Below are 23,072 nucleotides of genomic sequence, written 5' to 3' on the forward strand. Positions count from 1 at the left end.
TAGGTAGAACAGTGGTTAGATATAAAGTATGGTCTCAATATTAGATAATTTAAACTTACTCAAATTATAGATTGCTGTTTTAGTAAATTTTTTTGCTGCTGTGACCAAAAGACCTGGCAAAAACAGCATAGAGGAGGAAAAGTTTATTTGGGGCTCACAGTTTCAGAGGTCTCAGTCAACTCCATTGCTTTGGTCCTGAGATGAGGTAGACCACATGGTGGAAGAATGTGTCAGAGGAAAGCAGTTCAGGACATGGCAACAAGGAACCAGAAATAAAAGTTTGATCACCAGGGATAAATATATACCCCAAAGGCATGTCCCCTGTGATCTACCTCCTTCTGCCACACTCTGCCTGCCTATAGTTACCACCCAGTTAATCCATTCAAGTGGATTAACACACTGATTAGGTTAAGGCTCATAACCCAATCAGTTTTTAATTGGGCCAAATCTTGACTGAATTTTTTCATTACTTATTTACCAAGTAAATTACTGGAAAAAGTTGTAAGTTATGTATTTAACTTCTATAAGAAAGCACTTTGAGAAGATCTACTAGTGTGCTTTCAAGTTCTGTATCTTAGGAACCACAAAGGGCAAAAGACTGCTACTGGACAAGGATACAATTTAGTTAGAAAGGAAAGAATAAGATATATGTTGGTCTTATACATACAGTATGTCTTCTGACTAGTACCTTACCTGGCTGTGATCTGTGGTCTGTGAAGACTGTGGCTCTGCCTCTTCCCCTCATCAGGACTATGTGTTAGAGCCCTCAGACCAAACAACCCAGAAATACCTTTCTTTTTAGGACAAACCAGCCCTGATAGAGTTATTCTTCACCATAATCCTTTGATAAAAAGAGCTGGCTGTGCCTGGCCTGCCAGATTCAGCTTTCCTCTAGGAAATGATCTAATATTAATGCATGCCAGGACTGGGAATTTGCTGTAATTATGTTTTCTTTTATTACTGCTATATTTGAAATAGAAAGCAGGTGCATCAACCTAATTCTAATCTTGATTCAGAAAGTACAAATTCTCAGATTCCTTTATTGGTAATAACCAACTTCACAGAATTTTCAATGCAAAAACACCTTGAATAAAATCTAACCTGTGGGGGCTGGTTTTGTGGCTCAGTGGTAGAACACTTGCCTGGCATGTGTGAGGCCCTGGGTTCAATACTCACACCACAAATAAATAAATAAAATAAAAGATCCATTGACAACTAAAAATATATATATATTTTAAAAAATCTAACCTATGAGCATACAGGTTTTAGGTTTTTGCAATTTTTGCCTTTTTCCCTATTTACTTGCTTTTATATTTCTGAGAACTTTTTAGTTAGTACTTTTTCTTTTTTTGGTGGTGCTAGGAATTGAACCCAAGGCCTTGTGCATGCTAGGCAAGCACTCTACCAACTGAGCTGTATCCCCCTGAGGATTTTTAAATGATGTTAATTGTACTTTAAATATGTCTCAAGAGGTTTTGGTATTGAGTAAATGATTTCATTTAGTTTAGCCAAGACTATATTTAAATTGGAACTCAATAGAATCTCAAAAGGTCCCAGAGGAAAGCCAGCCAGAACGATTCAGTGATTCTTTTTTATATAGTATTGTATTTTATATAGTATTTTAATCAGTATTGTGATTAGAACTGGACTGATCATATCACTCTCCCAATCAGAACCTCAGTGACTTCACTTTTTCCATGAAATTAAATGAGAATTCTTCACCCCAATATTTAGGTTCTTCCTTAACTATGATTCTAGATTCTTTCCATTCTTGATTATATCCCCAAACTCTTGGGAACAGAGGTGTTTGCTTTCTCCAAAATATGCACTCTGTGCTTTCTCTCCTCGGTGCATTGTCATCAGCTTACACCTGTTAAGGCTATTCACCTCTCTGTGTCCTGTTCAAAAGTTTTCACCTTCATGGAACCTAAAGGGATTTCTCATTTGTTTCTCCAGTTCTGTCATTCACCCGCTCTTCCTTGCCTCCACAATTAGTAACTTTTACAGAAATTATTTCATTCTCCCTTATATTGTGGTTTTTTGTGTGTGTTTGTATTTCTCTGTGGGACCACAAATTTGTTGAAAAATTTCTTACCAGTTTTTAAATCTTATGGAGTACCTTGCACATCACAAGTTTTTGATAATATATCTGTGAAATTGAACTTGGATGGAGGGAGAAGGAGCTTTTTCTCCAAGCAGAGATTATCATCTGTTATTTTTTTTTTCAGAATGGAAATAAAATAGGCACAATGTTTACTGTATAATTTGTTATGGTGAAGCTAATCCAATGTTAGTATGAATTGTAGGAAAACAAATCAGTGTATTGACTCTTTACACTAAAGATTATAAAGCAAAAGTGAAAAATTACTATTCTATAACCTAGAAGTAACCTTTGTAAACATTTTGGTAAGTATCCTTTTAGAACTCTTTTCTGCATGCGTTATATATACATTCTGTTCTTTTCCTTCCAGAAAATGCAACCTCTTTTATAACCTGTTTTTAGTTAACTACAAATCATGGCCATCTTTCTTTGTAAATTAAGAACCCACATCATTAATGATCTCCTAATATTCTTTTCAGTGTGTGTGTGTGTGTGTGGTTCTGGAGATTTAACCCTCTCCTGATATTCTTGACTGTAGAATTTATTTAACTAAATTAATCTATAATTAATTTATAATCTTAAATTATATCTTAAATACCACTGTGATGAAATCCATTTTCCTCTGTAGTTCCTTAGGAATATATTGCTTTAAGTGAAGTGATCAGGTCAAAGGAAGTATCATTTTTAACATTTTTTATATTTATTAGTCATTTGTCCCCCAGAAAGTTCATATATACTTACACTACTTCTAGTAGTACAGGAGAATATTAAACTAATTTTCTTATTCCTTGCCTACTCTAGGTATTACTAGTCTCATAACTTTTTTTTGGTACTGGGGATTAACCCCAGGGGTGCTTTATCTCTGAGCCGTATCCTCTGCCTTTTTTATATATATATTTTTAATTTTGAGACACGGTCTTGCTAAGTTGCTTAGGGTCTAGATAAATTGCTGAGGCTGGCTTTGAACTCACAGTTCTGCCTCAGACTCCTGAGCTGCTTGGGATCACAGGCATGCTCCACTGCTCCTGGCTCATTCTTTTAATTTTTTTAGGTTCAACATTGTTTTACCTGTTGTTGCAGGAGTTCCATTTATGCATGCTTTTTGCCCTTTTAATAATCCATAATGCTTTATCTAATAACCTTTACAACCTAGACCCAACTTTCTTTCATGGCTTTTCTCCTATCAGTTCTTGACATGGAACTCCATGAACTCTACCACAACCAAATGACTTTCCACTCTTTATGTGTACTATAGCTTTTTTTTTTTTTTTAATATTTTTGTAGTTGTTAATGGACTTTTATTTTTATTTATATGTGGTCATGAGAATCGAACTCAGTGCCTCACGCATGCTAAGTGAATGCGCTACCACTGAGCCACAACCTCAGCCCACTATAGCTTTTAAAACCATTCTTTTGGACATGCTCTTCTTTTTGTCTAAAATTCCCTGTCTGCGTTCTCTGCCTGCAAACTGTTAATTGACCTTTCAGAATCATTTTAAAGGTCACTTTCTCTGTAAACTCCCCCTCCCCCCAATTTATTTTTATCTAAGGGGAAAGATGAGAGTTAAATATTTTCTTATCTCAAGATTCTAGGTTTTTTGATAGTAGAAATGTATAGGGGTAGCATAGCTTTTGTCTAAATAGGTACTTATTTATAATAATTAAATTTATTTTTCAAGAATTAAAAGAAACTTAATAGAATATTTGCTTATAGCAACGAAAATATTTAAAGATACTAATAGTACTTAAATTATTAAATAAATCTATCTTATTTTTGAGTATTTACTTGTTAGATAATATATGAGGTACTTTTACTGGCTTATCCAAATCTTTATAAAGTAGAACAATCTTGATTTTATGCATGAGGAAACTGAGGCTCAGAAGGATAAAATATCTAATTAAAGTGACAGTGATAGCAAGTAATAGAGCTAATATTTGAAGTCTTTTACTTGGTACTGAACTGATGCCCAAATAGGAATTGCCATTATTTATCCCACTGAGTCTATTGATATCAAAGATTTTTCTTTTTTCCAAAGTTCAGAAGACAATATCATATCAAATTTGATAATTGGTCAATGCTATTAAAGTTTCTGCAGTGAATATTTTGGGCAGTAGAGTTCTCTAAGGAATTGCACCCTTCAAAACTGAAAGGCCTCTCTGTGAATTATAATCCTTCAACTCCTCTCAAGGGCCACTGTTAGGAGATATAGCCTATTGTGTATATCAGCCTAGAAAGTAACAGTGTGTTTAACGAATACAGGACACTCTGATCCGAATAAAGCCTGGCATACCTGTGTCTGTAACTTTCACTTTGGTAATCATTTGATCACAGAGCAGTTAATCATTAGATGATTAGATTTGTTTGTTTACCTACTGTCTAATGGTATTGGGAATTTTTTTCAAAGGTGGTCACTTGCTCTTATAGTTTATTATCTAATGAAGAAGATAGACACCTATATAAACTACAGTTCAGTGTAATTAGTTGCTACTCATGAAAAGAAAAAGATTCATGACATACAACCTTGGTATATGTTTTATACAAAAGGTGTATTTAAAAATAAAACAATTCAAATGTGAGTTGAAAAACTCTAAAAAAAGGACTCCAAAGGAAAATGAAGATAAATGAATGAAAATAGACAAGATGGAAAAAACTAACTCTAGAGGAATTTGAAAGCCTTTATAGAGAAAGTGGCCTTTCAGATGACTTTGAAAGACCAATGATTATTTTATTGACAGAGAATGCAGCTTTAATAGCACTGACCCATTATCAAATTTGATATGATATTGTCTTCTGAATTTTGGAAAAAATAAAAATCTTTAATAGCAAAGGGAATATCAAAGAATGGTTTTGAAAGGCTATGGTACATCTAGAGAGTGGAAAGTAGTTTGATTGGACTGGAGTTCATGGAGTTTTGTGTGAGGAATTGGGGAGGGGAATGTAAAAGAAAGTTGGGTCTAGGTTGTGAAGGTTATTGTATCATGCTGAACTGTTTAGCCTTCATTCTGAGGTCACCAACAGTTGAGCAAGGGAGTGAGGAGAATTTTCTTCGTGTGCTGGAAAGATAATTCTTGTAGTATGGAGGCTGTTCAAGGAAAGAAAACCTGAAGAAAGTGAGACAGTAAATAGATTATTGCAATAGTGGAAGTAAAAGATGATGAAGATAAGGTAAGGCATTGCCAGTGAATATAAATAGGAGGAGTTAGATCTGAGAGATGTTTTAGTAGTAGAATGGAGTAGAGTAGAAATTGCCTGGAGACTGTTGCTCTGAATTTAAGAATCATCTGTACCCATCCATTAACTCTGTAATGCTAGGCAGATTAACTACTCTGTCCTTGTTAGCTATCAGTGACAGATAATAATCTATGTTTTAATGGGACTGATATAAAGAATAAGTGAAATAAATATTTAGAAGTATTAGAGTACCAAAATCTTTATACAAATGTTATTATGACTTAGAAGTAAGGGAAATTAAAAAATCACAGATGACTTTGAAGTTTTTTGAATGGGTTGATGGTGGGGAATAGAAAAGAGAAATAGTTTGATGTTGGACCTGTTGAATTTAAGCTACATTTGAGATTGGGGTCTCTAGGAGGCAATTGGAAAACAGATCGGAACTTAGGAAAGAGACTTAGAAAACAAGAGCTTTGAAACTATAGTTAAGGTAGGTTCCACTGGAACCCCACATGGACTCTCTTATCTCTCTTGTCTTTTTGCCAGTGTCCTGCACGTCTCTCAGACTCAGAGAATGAAGAACCTTCTCGAGGCCAGATGATACAGACACATCGCTCGGCATTTGTTTCCAAGAACAACTCCTACTCCTTAGCTTTCCTGGCAGGGTAAGAAACTGATACTGAATTCAGTCAGGGTTCTTCTATTTTGGGGTGTGAGACAAAAGGAACTAGAAAGCAAAGGTATTTGTTGTAGCTACTTTTGGGGAGGTGGAAGGGGTGAAAAGAGGTGGGAACTGGATTTTCAAATATGAATCAGAAGGGGCTAACCTGAATTTTAAAAGAAAAATAATATTTAACCATTTTTTGCATCTTCAGTATAGAATTATGCTAATTTCTTCTGCAAAGTTTAAATCTTTTATCCTGGGAAGAATAATAACAAAATCTTCTTCACTCTAACAACATCCATGGATTCTCCCTCTGAACTTTAAAACTCTTTGTAGGAAATGAGTTCAGAGTTGATTTTATTTTTCAATTCCCAGGTCTAATTATATCTTTATGGATTTCAGGAAGGCAAACTGAAAAGTTTTTAAGACCCTTATCAAGGAACTTCTTGATCCTTTAGACTTTGCAGGCCCTAGGGAGGAATTGGATGGATGCTGGATGCTGGAGGGATAAAGAAGGGCTAGATGGAAGGAAAGAAAGGAATCATTCATTCAGTAGACATTTTGGAAACAGCATATACTATGTGCCATATTCTGTTTTAATAAAGAGATGAAAAAAGGTACAATCTTTAGTTTGTTGTCTTTTTTTTTTTTAAGGCTGGCATTGCTCACCCTCATCCCTAGGATTCAGCTCCTCCTTCCTCCCAGCACTGTGGTAGCTCTCTTTTTCTTGCTGCCCCTGTGAATGCACACCTGGATCATACTGGTAGTCACTCACAAATAAGACAGAAAAAGCTACCAAATTTCAGAATTTTATGGAATGCTTACTACTGTGATCTGTGATGTATATATTTCTGAACATTTTTTTGTGGGTGTTCTTTTGGAGCAGTTTGATTTTTCTCTTTTGAAGATTTCTAAGAGTAAAATTCACCAAATCTCCCTTTCTCTGAGATGCCTCCCCTTCTCTAGGTAATGGAGCTCCTTCTCCATGAAGGCCCCTCCAACCCCTCCCAGAATATTTATTCACTCATTTGATATTTATTGAATAGGCACTGTTACCATAACCACTTAGGCTTAATTGATATAATCTGGACCTAGTAGGTGGTTAAGCCAGTGTCCTTGCCATATGTGGTGAAGATGGGACTTTCACTCTGTGTATATGAGCTTAACTATATATGCCTTCCAAAGTTAAAAAACTGAAGATTGCTTGACTAGAAATTACCACTTCCTGATTGTGTGTGTGAATTTCTCCCCATTTATAGCAGACATATCTTAATGATTATAAAAGGGTTCTGCTGAAAAGTGAATCAAATCAAAATAAATACTTTTGGAAGCTAATAAATGTTGCCTTATGAAACCTGTGACTAATATCTTATAATTTGAAATAACTTAGAAAAGATAAATTTATATTAAAATCCAAATGGGATACTAAGGTAAAACCACCCCAATTATTTGTGTAGATATTTGAATGGGTGAATTATTTATCCTCATTTCCTGTGTCTATCCTTGTACTCTTATAATTCATTCTTTTAAAGGGGGTAGCAAATTGATATGTCATTACATAAAATACTTTGCATATTCTTCTCTGAAGAGCAAAATTGTACATATAGAGGAGTGTGCTTTTGATTATGTGTGCCTCTGGAATATCTGTCATATTATCTTCTTTTCCTTCTCCTAGCTCATCTTTGCCTTCACCCTGTATCATTGAGCCAATTAATAAAGGAAAACATTCACTTTTGACTTTACTATTAAGAAAGTTTGTGATCAATATTATACATTTCTGGATTTTAGAGTTCATTTTCTTACAAATATTCAAGGTTGGGTTGAGTTCAATTATTAGTATAGTTATTAAGACAATTAATTGGATCCTTTCTGCCTGTGGACACCCTCAGGAAAAATCAGTTCTCTCTTCCCAGTGCCATCATTTCTTCTCCTAAAGAACCTAAATAGCTGAGAAGCTCCTTATTAGAGGATCTAGCTTTCAAACAACTGATGAGCATCTGAGGAGCTATTGTGAATAAGGGAATACTCAAAGACTGTGTGGTAATGTGATATCCAAACACCAAGTGCTCCAGGGTTTTTTGATTTGTTATTTGATGCTGTGGAGGAGATTGGAACCAAAGAGGGCTGTTTCAAGAGAAGTTTCTCCAAGACAGGTGCTCACTTGACTGTGGAGAAGATCTTTGTTGGTAGCAATAAAGAAGATGCAGAATAAGATCACCTGAGAAATTATTTTGAACAGTTTGGGAAGTTGAAGTGTTTGAAATCATGACTGACTAAAGCAGTGGCAAGAAGACAGCGGCAGGGGCTTGCTTTTATGACCTTTAATGATGGGTGAGATTTTTATTTAGAAATACCATACTTGATTCCTGTGCTTCCTGATGTCCATGTGAGCCACTTTCCTCTGCCACAGTCTTCCGCTATGATATTCTTTCTCATTTGAACCCCAAGGAATGGAGCTAGCCTTCTATGGACTAAGACTTCTGGAACCACCCAAGGCTCACTGAAGGGTTCAAGACTGCTCAAGGAGACCAGTCTTTGGAGGCATAAGAAGTGAATCAATCTTGATCAAGATATCTTTTATGGAAAATTATGAAAGATAGTGAAAAAGCCCAGGAGAAGGTAAATGAGAAAGCAAAGAATGCATACCAACTTTAAGCAATATGGAAAAGAACCAACAGGATATTTGCTGCACCCTATATCCAGAATCCATTGATTTGGAAAGTAAAACAATTTACAAGTTAAAAAAAGAACTAGGAAATAGCATAAATTCTTCAGAAGTATTGGTTCTTGAACCCTATGTTTCCAGGGTCCTAGGTTAGACTCCCTGCTTCCATGCAGCAAGATGTCCTCTCCTGCAAGACTTTGCACTCAGCAACCAATGAAGAAAATACTATGGGGTTAATGAGACAAGATCAATACACAGGCTCTAGGGTTCTTTGTTATGTTTGTAAGGACTCAGCCCTTGTTCAATAAGGATCTTTTATTGAATGTTGTATGACTATATTTCCTGATCAGAAATTAATCCTGATTGCAGGATTCAGTTACATGTTGATATTGGTATGCTAAAATGATGTTTTGCATTAAGACAAATTTGTTCTGCAACCTCAGAAACCCTTGTGCACATTTAATTCAGAAAACTTCCCTAGATTCAAAACAAATCAGAACTTGCTGCTGAGGTAATGACTCCCTTTAGACAACCTCTCAAAATAAATAATGATAATATGCACTTTCTGGTCCCTCCATGTGTGTTACCTCATAAGAGCACCAACTTAGAGTCAAGAGGTCATAGGGTAAGCTTTATTCCTATCACTTACTTGGAATGTATATTTTGAGCAGTCACTTACCTTCTCTGACCTCAGGATATATATTTCTATAAGACGGAATTAGTAATAATCTCAACTGTCTGGGGCTATAGAGACCAAAAAATACATTTTCAAATTTATTGTTTTCCTATAGAGGCAGTGGTATAATATTATTGATATAGTAATTGTGTTTTATAATATGAAAAGATGATCGATTCAAATAAGTGTGTCAAAGAATGTCCTTACTTATGATCCTGTAGAAAACTGGTAAAGATCATAACCAAAAATTAATAATGGTTACCTGAAGCTAAGGGAATTGCAAATGACTTTCCTTCCTCATATTTTTTGGTACCCGAGTTAAGAAAAAATAACATTGTTATCAGTGTGTTAGTTTAAAAAGTAATGTTATCTGAAATACAAAAATTAAATGTTTATGTGATTTAAAAAAGAGAAAAATACCATACTGTGAATTGTCACAACTGTGAGTTGAGGAACACCCTGTCAAAGCAAGAGATGATGAGAGCTTTGTCTAGTCAAAGAGGTTGAAGTTATTTTAGAAACTTTGGTGATGGCTGTGGAGGTGTTCTCATTGGCAGTGACAACTAGGTTTTAAGGAAACTTAAAACTTCAGTGATCCTGGTGGCTTTGGTGACAGACACAGTAGTGGTGTATATACTGGCAATGGAGATGGCTACAGTGAATTTGGAAATAATAGAAGCAATTTTGGAGGTGTTAGCAGTTACTGTGATTTGGTAGTTAACAACAGTCTGAATTTTGGATCTCTGTATAGAGGAAACTTTGGATGCAGAAGCTCTGGCCCCTATGATGGTGGGGGCCAGTACTCTCAACCTGAAACCAAGGTGGCTGCAGCAGTTCCAGCAAGAGCAATAGCTATAGTAGTGGCAGAAGGTCTTAATTTTCATGACACAAAGCTTTGAAGGAAGGGAGAGCCAGAGAAGTGACAGGGAAGTTACAGATTATAGCCATTATTCAACTCAGCCAGGCACAGCGGTGGCAGAGCTTAACTGCTACCAAGAAGACATGTTTTAGACAAAACTCGTGTGTGGGCAAATAACCTTCAAGAACTGTGTTTAGGACTAATTGTATAACAGGTTATTTTAGTTTGTGTTTTGTGGAACATGTAAAACTTTCCAACAAAGGGTTTTAATGTAGGGTTTTTTTGGGCACTCATGCTGTTGATTGCTAAATTTAATATCTTAAATATATGCTGAATAAATATGTCTTCAAAAAAATACAACTGAATTTACTTGGTAGAGTTATCTTTAGGGAAATAATTTGCTGATGTCATAGAAACCTTAGGTGGGAAAATCAATTATGGTAATACTGTAAACTGTATCTCATATTTAAATGTACTTTTTCCTTAGATAAGAAAATATTAAGTTTCAGGTACAAATTATTTTTAGGAGAACAATATGGAATTGTTAGTGCTGACAAGAAGATGCAGCATTATAGACATTTTAAAAGAATTCAATTGGTGATGGTTGTACAACAATGTAATCATAACTTAAAAATAGTTAAAATGGTAAATTATGTTTTACCACAATAGTTTAGCACTGTTTATAGTTTTTTAATATTTCAAATAAATATTTTTTTCTGTTAAGCAACAACCAAAGAATAGGTTTTCTCTGCAAATTTCCTTTTTGAAAAGAGTTCATATGTAAAAAATTAAAAAGTTTTTAATAAGTATATTTGAATCAAATGAATTTGCTATTTGTTTTTATACCTACTTTATGAACTTAAGCACAAAAGCATAAAGGTAAGGGTGAATAGGCATGAATGATGGGATGTTTATTTTGAAAAAATACATCAGAATATTTTGGCTCTGAGTCTTGCCAGCAGATCAATTAATTTTCACTTGAAAATTTTGAAGTAAAGAGGGCTTTGTAGCCATGTGATGAAGTTCTATAGAACTTTGAAAAGGAAACTTCTATATAGACCCGTAGAGCTGACCATGGTGACACATACCTGCAATCCCAAAGCTTGGGAGGCTGAGGCAGAAAGATTGCTAGTTCAAAGCCAGCCTTAGCAAAAGCAAGATGCTAAGCAACTCAGTGAGACCCTGTCTCTAAATAAAATACAAAGTACTGCTGGGGATATGGCTTAGTGGTTGAGTGCCACTAAGTTCAATCCCCAGTACCAAAAAAATAAAATAGGCCAATAGAATTATAGTTAATCCAAGATCAATTCTGGGTTAATCTCAAAATATTTGCTAGTTGAAAAAAATTAATTTGAATAGTAAGTAGTATGTGTAATTATAAAGTTAACTTTTCATTTTAAATATCTGAAAACTAGATAAACTAATTAATCATTTCTAAAAATTTATTTCCCTTCTCGCCTCATCCTTATCTTCCCCACCAGAATCAAACTAAAACCATGATCCAAATTCTTCTTAAAGCTCAGCCTGGAAAATCTTTTGTTAAGCTAGTGTCTTTTCTGTTTCACAAGAGCTCCATATGCAGTTGCATTTTCCTCATTGCTTTGGCTGTCAAGAAATTTAGTATTAGGATTAGTTCAGTAACTGTGACTTTCCAACATAGTCTAACTTAAAAAAATTTTTTTTTTTCTGTACCCGTCTTATACTTGCTAATGTGGTCTTTATTTTCCACTGAGGCTTAGTCTTTATAGATCTATTACTTTAAATCAGTTCAAATTGTTCTTGGAAGTATCATGTAACCATAGAAAGAAATATAGTCAAATCTTGTTTCTAGTTTACAAAACAAGTGATTCAATAATGACCCTACTGCCTCTCCACACAAAAAATGTAACATAAGTAAATGGTACCTAGCAAGATTTCTGGCACATAATAAACCTTTGGTGTTCTCACTGGTGCTGCTGCTATTTTCTCTTTTTTTGAAAAATGAACTCTTGGAACTAAAAAGAATCTGACATCATCTCATTCAACCCTTTTGTTTGTTTGTTTGTTTTAGATGGGACGACTAAAGCCCAGAGGGAGAACATGGTTTGCCAAGTTTTAGACTGGTGGAATAGTAGTAAACTTAGAACTGAGGCTTCTTGGCTTCTTAGTGCCCTTTCCACTATACTCCATTGTGCCCAAACCTTCTTGTGTAGGTCCCTGTGCTGTATTGGCTTATCTTCCCCACTAACATTTAAACTTTTTGAAGGCAGAACAACATCTTGTTCAAAATTACAATTCTGGTATTAATATAGTGACTGGCACATAGTAGGGATTCTCAGTAAATATTTGTGTAAGGTTTGAGTGAGCTAAGCCTATGCCTCTGGGTAGGTTAATCTGGAACTTTGTCAGAACTGATTGTCAAACTTGCAGCATGGGGCTTCTAGGAGGAGAGCTCTGGGAGATGTGGAAAGATGAATTTAAGGCTAGTGGCCATTTTCTAGATTCAGTTTCATAGGAGTAATATGGGATGGGAGGGGGAGTCTAGTGACGGCATTTATGAAACTTTTTATATTATGAAGTTGCTTATAGCCTTCCAGGGCATTAACAGTGACTTTTGATGATACTTTTTCTAGTCTATAAAAATGATTTGTGTTCCACTTAGCAGAAATTAGCTATTGCTGTACCATTTTGTTTTCTAATATCTATATATTTTATGCCTGAGTCTGTGCTTCTGAGTGTAGCACATTATGAAACCTGGAGGGGCTGTGCCTTCTATAAATTGTGTGTATAAGGAGAAAGAGATTGAGTGTCTTAGTGATACTGAATGGGTGCCCAGTCAGTGTTGGAGTGAATTAAAATGCTCACACCTTCTTGGAAGTATGTCCTTCTTCCTTATAATGAACAAATGGAATATAGAAACTCTCGGGTAGCAGAAAACAAACAAACATGTAAATGGTATGATTTTGAAGAACCACCGCTAGAATTGATGAAAGCAAGCAAAACTAGAGGTGGTGAGGAGTTGGGGTGTGCTAGCCTAGGGGATGTTAAGGAATATGTAGCAGCATGACCCTGAATGAAATCAGTTGACCTTCTCTCTCTTTTATGTAAAATGCAGAGCTACAAGCTAGGCAGATCGTTTTACTCAGTGATTTCTCAAGATTCTTGTCACCTCCAAAATCAAAATGTCTAGCGGTGACTGTTTTGGTCAGTTTTTTCATTCTGTGACCAAAAGACCTGATAAGAACAATTAGAGGAGGAAAAGTTTATTTTGGGACTCAACAGTTTCAGTCCATAGACAGCTGGGTCCATTGCTTTGTGCCCAAGGTGAGCCAGAATATGATGGTGGAAGGGTGTGGCAGAGGAAAGCAGGCAGGACATAACAGTCAGAAGCAGAGAGAGAGATTCTGTGCACCAGAAACACAAAGGCATGCCTCCAGCAACCCATCTCCTCCAGCCAAACCCTTCCTGTTTATGCTACCATCTAGTTAATCCTTTCAAGAGGATTAATGTACTGATTAAGACATTCATCACCCAATCATTTTACTTCTGAACATTGTTGTTTTGTTTCATGGATGAGCTTTTGGGAGACATCTCATATCTAAACCTTAACAGTGACTTAGAGCACAGTTTTGAAGGATGGAGGAAATGAGACAAGGGCATGAAGAATTCTTTTGCATTATCCTAGGCATTTTGGAATACAGCTATAAAAACAGAGTTTTCCTGTTCACAAACAGAATGCAGTAGTACCCCCTTGTCTGTTGGGGATAACTTCCAAGACCCCAGTAGATGCTTCAAACTGTGGATAGTACTGAAGTCTATATATGCTGAGTTTTTTTTTTGTACTTGCATACCTATGATAGTTTAAATTAGGCACAGTGAAAGATTAACAAAAATAACTAAAATAAATAATTAGCAATATACTGTAATAAAAGTTATGTGAATGTGGTCTCTGTCTCTCAAAGCATCTTACTGTACTGTTTACTTTCATCCTTCTCATGATGATGTGAGAAGCATTGCCTACATGATGACACAAAATGAGATGAATGGCATAGGCATTGTGATGTGTGTCAAGCTACTGCATAAGAGTTGCCTGAACACAAGCACTGTTTTACCCCAACAGTTGATCTGATAACTGAGACAGCTACAAAGTGACTAATAGGAGGTTTTATAGTCATCTTTTTTTGCTGCTGTGACCAAAGACCTGACAAGAACGATTGGAGAGGAGGAAAAATTTATTTTGGGTCTCACAGTTTCAGAGGCCTCAGTCCATAGATAGCCTTAGGGCTTGAGTGAGGCAGAACATCATGGCAGAAGAATTTGGTGGAGGAAAATGGCTGAGGACATGACATAATCGTAGAGACAGAAGGTGGGCGGGAGCTGGGGGAGCTGTGTTCAACAAGAACAAAATTTAAACCTCAAAGGCATGCCCTCAGGGACCCACCTCTTCCAGTCACACCCTACCTGCCTATGGTCACCACCAAATTAATCACTATCAGGGATTAATGCATTGATTAGGTTAAACCTCTTATAACTATGATTTCACCTCCAAACTTTCTTGTATTGCCTCTCCCATGAACTTTTGGGGGATATCTATATCTAAACCATAACAAGAGGATAATATATACAGTATGAATACACTAAACAGAGTTCACATCCCAGGTAGTATTGAGTGGAAGGCATGAGATTTTGTTATGCTGTTCAGAATGGTGTGCAATTTAACACTTATTTTTTTCCTGGAATTTTCTATTTATTATTTTTGGATCACAGTTAACCCCATTATAATTGAAACCTTGAAAGCAAAACCATGAATAAGAGGGAACTACTATGCTAGTGTATACTCAGAATAGGCAAATTTATAAGTTACAAATAGATTAATGATTGCTTAGGGTTGGAGGAGGGGAATTTTGGGATGATAACTAAAGGGTATGGACTTTTTTTTTTTTTTTGAGGTGATGAAAATGTTTTAAGATTGTTGTAATGGTTAAAGAACTCTATGGATATACTAAAACCCATTAAATAGTACACTTGTAAGAAAGAATGCCAGTATGGACAAGGCAGGTAGCACAGATCTATCTGTCTGTCTATCTATCTATCTAACTATGGAAAGGATTGTAATAGAATCTCACCCATTTCTGGGTACATGGCAGTCTCACCAAGACTTCAGAAAATATCTGGTTTCATTTGTGTGTCTCCTCAAAGCATGATTAAGGAGCTAATGTAGTATAAGTATGTGAGAGACAGAGTAATGAGCAGGCAATCTAGAGTATGAGCTAAATTTTATATCTTATATTATCATTTGAAACCCTTTTAACAGTGTTTTATAAGTATTAAAACTTTTAGCTTTCCAGATGACTGTTTATACTGACTGCGCCTCTCTTTTCTTTGTAAGTCAAATTTATTATAATTGTGGGTATTTTTAGCTTCATTCGACATGCCAGAACCATCTTGGTCTCTTGGCAGTGGAGATTTTAAACCAGTTGACTTCAGACAGTGCTGCTTTCTCTTGTTGATGACTTCATTTTGTGTTCAAATAGAAAGAGCATTCCCCTAGATGTGTTGGGTCTGTTCTATGACAGAGTAGAGTAAAATGTTAGGTCAGTGTGCTGTGGCAATCAGAGATATATTATGGGTTTAAATATTTGTTTCAATAGGTCTGTAGTAAAGGAAAGAGCATGTTTCTCATTTTCGTGTCTATAAATTGAGAATGAGTTTTAGTATAGATTAAATATGATACAATATATTTAAAACACTTCCCAAAGTGCCTGACAGATAATAGGGTCTGAATAAATGTTGAAGTATTTCCCAAGGAGAGAGAGACATTTCTGCACATATTTTTATTCTTTAATGAGAACTTTATTGAACATATCCATTATGAACCAAGTACTGTGTTTGGGTTTGGGGATACAAGAAATGAATGCACAAATGACGCAATAGGAGTTACTTCCCTCAGTTTTTAGTGAAGCTGTTATTTGAGCTCTCTCAATCCTAAGGAAATTATTAAGTTTACTGTTCTTGACTATTTAAGCCAGCATTTTGAAGATTCTGTACCTAGCCAAATGCTGTAGTAATTTTATTAATAGTAATAATATTACAAATAATATACCTGTATGTTTCTGTTTTATAGTGATTTTACATTCATTATTTTAGAGAGTTTTAGTCATAATTTACAACCCCATATCTGTAGAAGTACTTCTTGGGCTTCAAAGCAGTGCCATAAGAATAAACCTTTCTTGCCCTGTAACTCAAATATATCTCATCTGTATCTTAAAAGGAACTTTGCTTGGTGATATTAACAAAATAACAGAAAAGAGAACTCCAGAAGCCTATCCCTTTTGGTAGAAACAGTCAAGATTAACTTTTGTGGGCTTCTAGAAATTTTAATCAGAAGTTGATAGCAAATAAATCATGTTTAATGCAAAAAAAAAAAAAAAAAAAAAAAAAACCCAAACATGTAGATCTTGGCATTTTGACATTTAAAGGATAGATCTTACAGAATCAGTTTTTAAAAGTGAGTAAACAAGCAAACAACACATAGCAACAACAAATCCAGGGGAGGGGAAAGAGTCTGATTTTCATAGTTGCCATGTTATAATATAGTCATGCAATGCACAGATGACGTTTTAGTCAACAATGGACCACATGTATGACTGTATTTTCCATATAACCCTAGGTGTGTATTAAGCTATACCATCTAAATTAAGCACATTCATAACTTTTTTTTTTTTTTTGGTGGTGCTGGGGTTTGAACCCAGGGCCTTGTGAATGTGAGGCAATCACTCTACCAACTGAGCTATATCCCCAGCCCCACTCATGATGTTTTGCAGTGATGAAATTGCATAACAATATATTTCTCAGATTATACCCTGTGATTAATGCATAATTATTCAAAATATTCATTTTTCAGCATCCAGTAATGAGGCATGATAATAAAAATGTGTGGCTCATATATAGAGAAAAAAAAATGGATAGAAACTCTTCCTGAAAGAAGCCCAGGGATTTGATTTTCCAATACAGACTTTAAATTGTATCCTGAAGAGCTAAAGGAATCATGAACAAAGAACTAAAGGAAACTGTGAGAACAGTGGAGAATTTCAAATTATAAAAATGAACCAAATAGAAATTCTGGACATAAAAAGTACAATGACAGAATAGATTTGAGCAAGCAAAAGTCTCAAAAAACATGAAGATAGGTCAGTTGATATGATCCAGTCTGAGGAACAAAGGGGAAAAAAATGAATAAAAATGAACATAGCTTAAGAAATCTGAGGAACACCATTTTGTGTACCAATATACACAAAATGTAAGTTCCAGAAGGAAAAAGAGAGAAAAAGAGGCAAAAGAATACTTGAAGAGTAATGCCTGAAGTTACTCTGATGAAATAAAAAAATATTTATAGGTAAATGAGACTCATGATACAACATATCAAAGTCTCTGGGACACTGTGAAGGTAGTGCTGAAAGTAAAGTCCATTGCATTGAGCTTGTTTATTAAAAGAATATAAACTCAATAGATGCAGATATTATAACTCAAAGCCCTAGAAAAAGAAGAACAAATCAACACCAAAAAACAGCAGAAGACAGGAAATAATTAAAATCAGAGCAGAAATCAATGAAATTGAAACAAAAAAAACAACTGACAAAATTGACAAAACAAAAGTTGGTCCTTTGAAAAAATAAAATTGATAAACCCCTAGCCACGCTAAAGAAGAGAAAAAGAGAGGAGGAAACTCAAATTACTAAATGCATGATGAAAAAGGGAAAGGACAAGACTGAAATTCAGAAGATAATTAGAAACTATTTTGAAAATTTATACTCCAATAAAATAGAAAACCTTGAAGACTTTGACAAATTTCTAGAGATATATGACCTACCAAACTGAATCAGGAGGACATACACAATTTAACAGATCAGTTACAAGTAATGAAGTAGAAAATGCCATCAAAAACCTACCAATCAAGAAAGCCCAGGACCAGACAGATTCTCAGTTGAGTTCAACAAGACCTTCAAAGAATAATTAACACCAGTACTCCTCAAATTATTTCATGAGATAGAAAAGGAGGAAACCCTTCCAAACCCATTCTATGAGGCTAATATCCTCTGATACCAAAAACATACAAAGATACATCAAAGAAAGAAAACTTCAGACCAATCCCTGATGAACATAGATGAAAAAATTCTCAATAAAATTTTATGGCAAATCACATACAAAAACATTAAAAAGATAGTGCACCCCACAATAAATTAGGATCATCCCAGGGATGCAACTTGGTTCAACATAAGGAAATCAATAAACATACTTCATCACATCAATATTCTTAAAAACAAGAATCACATGATTATCTCAATAGATGCAGAAAAAGCATTTGACAAAATACAACACCCCTTCATGTTCAAAACACTAGAAAACAAGGGATTTTAGAACATACTTCAACATCATAAAAGCTATATATGCTTAACCCAAGCCCAAAATCATTCTAAATGGAGAAAAATTGAAAGCATCCTTTTAAAAACTGGAACAAGACAAAGATTCCCTCTTTCACCACTTCTATTCAACATAGTCCTTGAAACTCTAGCCAGAGCAAACAGGAGAAAGAAATTAAAGGGATGTGAATAGGAAAGGAAGAACTCAAACTATCACTATTTGCTGATGACATGATTCTGTATTTAGTAGAGTCAAAAATTCTACCAGAAAACTTCTAAAACTCATAAATGAAGTCAGCAAAGCAGCAGGTTATAAAATCAACACCCACAAATCAAATGCCTTCCTGTATGTATATCAGTGACAAATTACTGAAAGAGAAATTAGGAAAACTTCTCCATTCATAAGAGCTTCAAATATATATATATATTTGAATATATATATTTTTACACACTCACACCTTGGGAATCAGTCTAACAAAGAGTTGAAAGACCTCTACAATGAAAATTACAGAACATTAAGAAAGAAATTGAAGAAGACCTTAGAAGCTAAAAGACCTTCCATGCTCCTGGATAGGCAGAGTTAATATTGTCAAAATGGCCATACTACCAAAAGTGTTATACAGATTTAATGCAATTCCAATTAAAATCCAATGACATTCTTCTTAGAACTAGAAAAGCAATCAAGGAAATTCATTTGAAAAAGTAAAAAACCTAGAATAACCAAAGCAATCCTTAGCAAGAAGAGTGAAGCAAGAGGCATCACAATACCAGACCTTAAACTGTACTGCAAAGCCATAATAACAAAAATGGCATGATATTGGCACCAAAACAGACACGTAGACCAGTGGTACAAAATAGAGGACACAGAGACAAACCCACATAAATATGGTTATCTCATACTAGACAAAGGTTCCAGAAACATTCACTGGAGAAAAGATAGCCTATTCAATAAATGGTGCTGGGAAAATTAGAAATCCACATGTAACAAAATGAAGTTAAACCCCAATCTCTCACCCTGTGTGAAACTCCTCAAAGTGGATCAACTTAGGCATCAGACAAGAGACCTCTGTGCCTGATAGAAGAAAAAGTAGGTCCAAGTCTTTACCATGTGGGCTTAAGATCTGACTTCCTTAACAAGACTCCCAAAATGCAAGAAGTAAAATCAAGAATCAATAAACGGTATGGATTCAAACTAAAAACTTCTTCTCAGCAAAGGAAACAGTTATGTGAAGAGAGAGCCTACAGAATGGGAGAAAATCTTTACCACATGCACCTCAGTTAGACATTAATCTCCAGGATATATAAAGAACTCAAAAAACTTAACACCAAAAAAAAAAAAAAAAAAAAAAAAACCAACTCAATCAATAAATGGGCCAAAGAGCTGAACAGACACTTCACAGAATCACAGAAGAAATACAATCGATCAACAAATATATGAAAAAGTGTTCAACTTCTCTAGCAATTAGAGAAATGCAAATTAAAACTACCCTAAGATTTCATCTTACCCCAGTCAGAATGGCAATTATCAAGAATACAAACAACAATAAATGTTGTTTATGGTGAGGATGTGGGGAAAAGGTACACTCATACATGGCTGGTGGGACTGCAAATTGGTGGCAACCACTATGGAAAGCAGTATGGAAATTCCTCAGAAAACTTGGAATGAAACCACCATTTGATCCAGTTATCCCACTCCCAAAGGACTTAAAATCAGCATATTACAGTGACACAGCCACATCAATATTCATAGCAGCTCAATCCACAACAACTAAACTATGGAACCAACCTAGGTACCCTTCAACAGATGAATAGATTTAAAAAATGTTACGTACACACCAACACACACACAATGGATATTACTCAGCTTTAAAGAAGAATGCAATTAATGGATGGAGCTGAAGAATATCATGCTAAACAAATTAAGTAAATCCAAAAAACCGAAACCCAAATGTTTTCTCTGATATGCAGATGCTATTTCACAAGGGGCAGGGGGGGCTATGGGAAGAATAAAGGTACTTTAGATTAGATAGAGGGGGATGAAGGGAAGAGAAGGATAGTAGGAAAGATAGTAGCATTAATCAGACATTATTACCCCATATACATATATAACTATATGACTGGTAGTATTCTACATCATGTATAACCAGAAGAATGAGAAATTATAGTCCATTATATATGATGGATCAAAGTGTCATGTGTAACTAATTTAAACAAATTAAAAAAATTAAAAAGATTAAAAAGAATACTTGAAGAAATAATGACCAAACACTTCCAAATTTGATGAAAGACATAAATCTACACATCCAAGAAGATCAAAGACCCCAAAGCAGGATAAAGACATCTGCATCAAAATCAAACTGTTGAAAACCAAACAGAATCCTGGAAACAGCAAAAGAGAAGCAAATCATCACCTACTAGTGATCTTCAATAAGATAAACAGCAGATTTCTCACCAGAAAGTGTAGATGCAAAAAGGCAGTGGTATGACATCTTCAAAGGACTGAAAGAAAAAAAAAAGTCAACCAAGAATTCTACATTCAGAATAATTATCCTTCAAAATTAAGAAGAAATTAGCCAGATGTGGTGGCACATGCTTGTAATTCCAGCTACTAAAGAGACTAAGGCAGGAATATTGCAAATTTGAGACCAGCCTGAGCAATTTAGCAGGACCCTGTCTCAAAAAGGACTGAGGGTATAGTTCAGTGGTAGAGCATTTGCCTAGTGTATATGAGGACTCATTCCAAAGTACCGGAAAAAAATTTAAAGAAAAATTAAATATTTTCAAATAAACAGAAATTGAGAGATTGTCATGAGTAGACATTGCCTATAAGAAATATGAAAGGAAATCCTTCAGTGAAATGTTATAAATATATTAACTACTTTTGGTATGTAACTCCTTTTTAAAAAATAAATAAAAGTACTATTCTTGGCTGTTCTTATTATCTTTTGTCTTAGACACATGTGTCAGAACTGCCTATAGCAAGATGTTTCAGGAAATGCCAAAGTTGGGCCCCTATCCCCAACTTCAAAGCCACAACTGTTATCCCAGATGGTCAGTTCAAAGATATCAAACTGGGTGTGGTGGTGCACATCTATAATTCCAGGTACTTGGGTGACTGAGGTAGGAGAATCATAAGTTCGCGGCCAACCTCCACAATTTACTATCTCAAAATAAAATTAGAAAATAGTAAAAGCACCCTCATTTCAGTCCCTGGTCCCAGTCCTCCCCCCACTTAAAAAACAAAAAAAAAGGAAAGAAAAACAGAGAGAGAAAGATATCAGTCACTGGGGGTGTATTCAGTGGTAGAGTCCTCAGCACCCCCAAATAGACAAGCAAAGATATCAACCTATCTAACTATAGAACAAAGCATGGTATATTGTTTTACTGTATTGACTTCACCTATGTATGCCTCCCAAAGATCACTGCTTTCAGTGATAGGGCAGATGAATTGAAGAAACTCAGCTTTTAAGTAATTGTTGTTTCTGTGGATTCTCATCTCTATCATCTGGTCTGCTTTTAAACACCCAAGAAATAAGGAGGACTGGGACCAATGAATATTCCCATAGTATCAGACACAAAATGCACTGTTCAAGATTATGGGGTTTTAAGGGCTGATGAAGGCTCTCATTCAGGTGCCTCTTTGTCATTGATAATAAGGATATTCTTTAGCAGGTCGATATAAATGACCTTCCTGTGGACCACTCTGGATAAGACTTAGGTACTAGTTCAGGCTTTCCAGTTCACTGACAAATATGAGGAAGTGTACCTGACTAGCTGGAAGCCTGGCAGTGATACTATCATGCCTTATATCCAAACGAGCAAAGAATACTTCTCCAAGCAGAAGTGAGTGCTGGATTATTTTAGTGCCAGGCCACAGTGGGTGGCCATGAGAACAAAAACCCTTTGTACTTTGTTCATGTTTAGAACACAAGATGTAGTAGGGAACAAAACATGCCTTTCCTACAAGGACTGGGAGGCCAACTTCTTTTCCATTGGTGGGAATGGCCTGAGCTGTGTTGTAGCATCTGATCTGTATGCTGTACAAGTAGTGGGACATCAGCCCAATGATCTTTTGTAGTATCTTAATTTGAACTGAAAAATAAAAAGACAGCTGCATAAAAGAGTGTTGATGTGTACACAGTTTGTAAGTTGGTGGCAAATAGCACATGAAGAAGGCATAATAGGAGCAAGTTTTTGTGTACTATTGAAACCAAGTTATAATTCAAAATAGATTGTTATAAATTAAGATCTTAATTATAGTCCCCAGGGAAACCATTAAGAAAATATAAAAGCACTTGTGATAAAAGAAAAAAGAAAAAAATTAAAATGGTACATTAGGAAATAATCTAACAAAAAAGAAGGCACTAGGGTTGGGGAGATAGCTCAGTTGGCAGAGTGCTTGCCTTGCAAGCACAAGGCCCTGAGTTCGATCCCCAGCACTACAAAAAAAAAAAAAAAAAAAAGAAGGCACTAATGGAGGAATTCAGGAACAAAAAAGATGTAATAGAAAACAGGGACTAGGGATTGGCTCAGTGA

General features: G+C 35.3%; 1 protein-coding gene across 1 annotated transcript in view; it reads left to right on the forward strand.

Moving 5' to 3' along the window:
- Window positions 1–23,072, forward strand: part of RNF169 (ring finger protein 169) — a 107,177-nt gene that overhangs the window by 74,136 nt on the left and 9,969 nt on the right. The window contains 1 exon segment of the mRNA XM_079104462.1: window positions 5,820–5,938. Within this exon segment, the coding sequence (XP_078960588.1) occupies window positions 5,820–5,938 (119 nt within the window).

Source organism: Sciurus vulgaris (genome assembly GCF_902686455.1).
Source record: "Sciurus vulgaris genome assembly, chromosome: 11".
Taxonomy (NCBI): domain Eukaryota; kingdom Metazoa; phylum Chordata; class Mammalia; order Rodentia; family Sciuridae; genus Sciurus; species Sciurus vulgaris.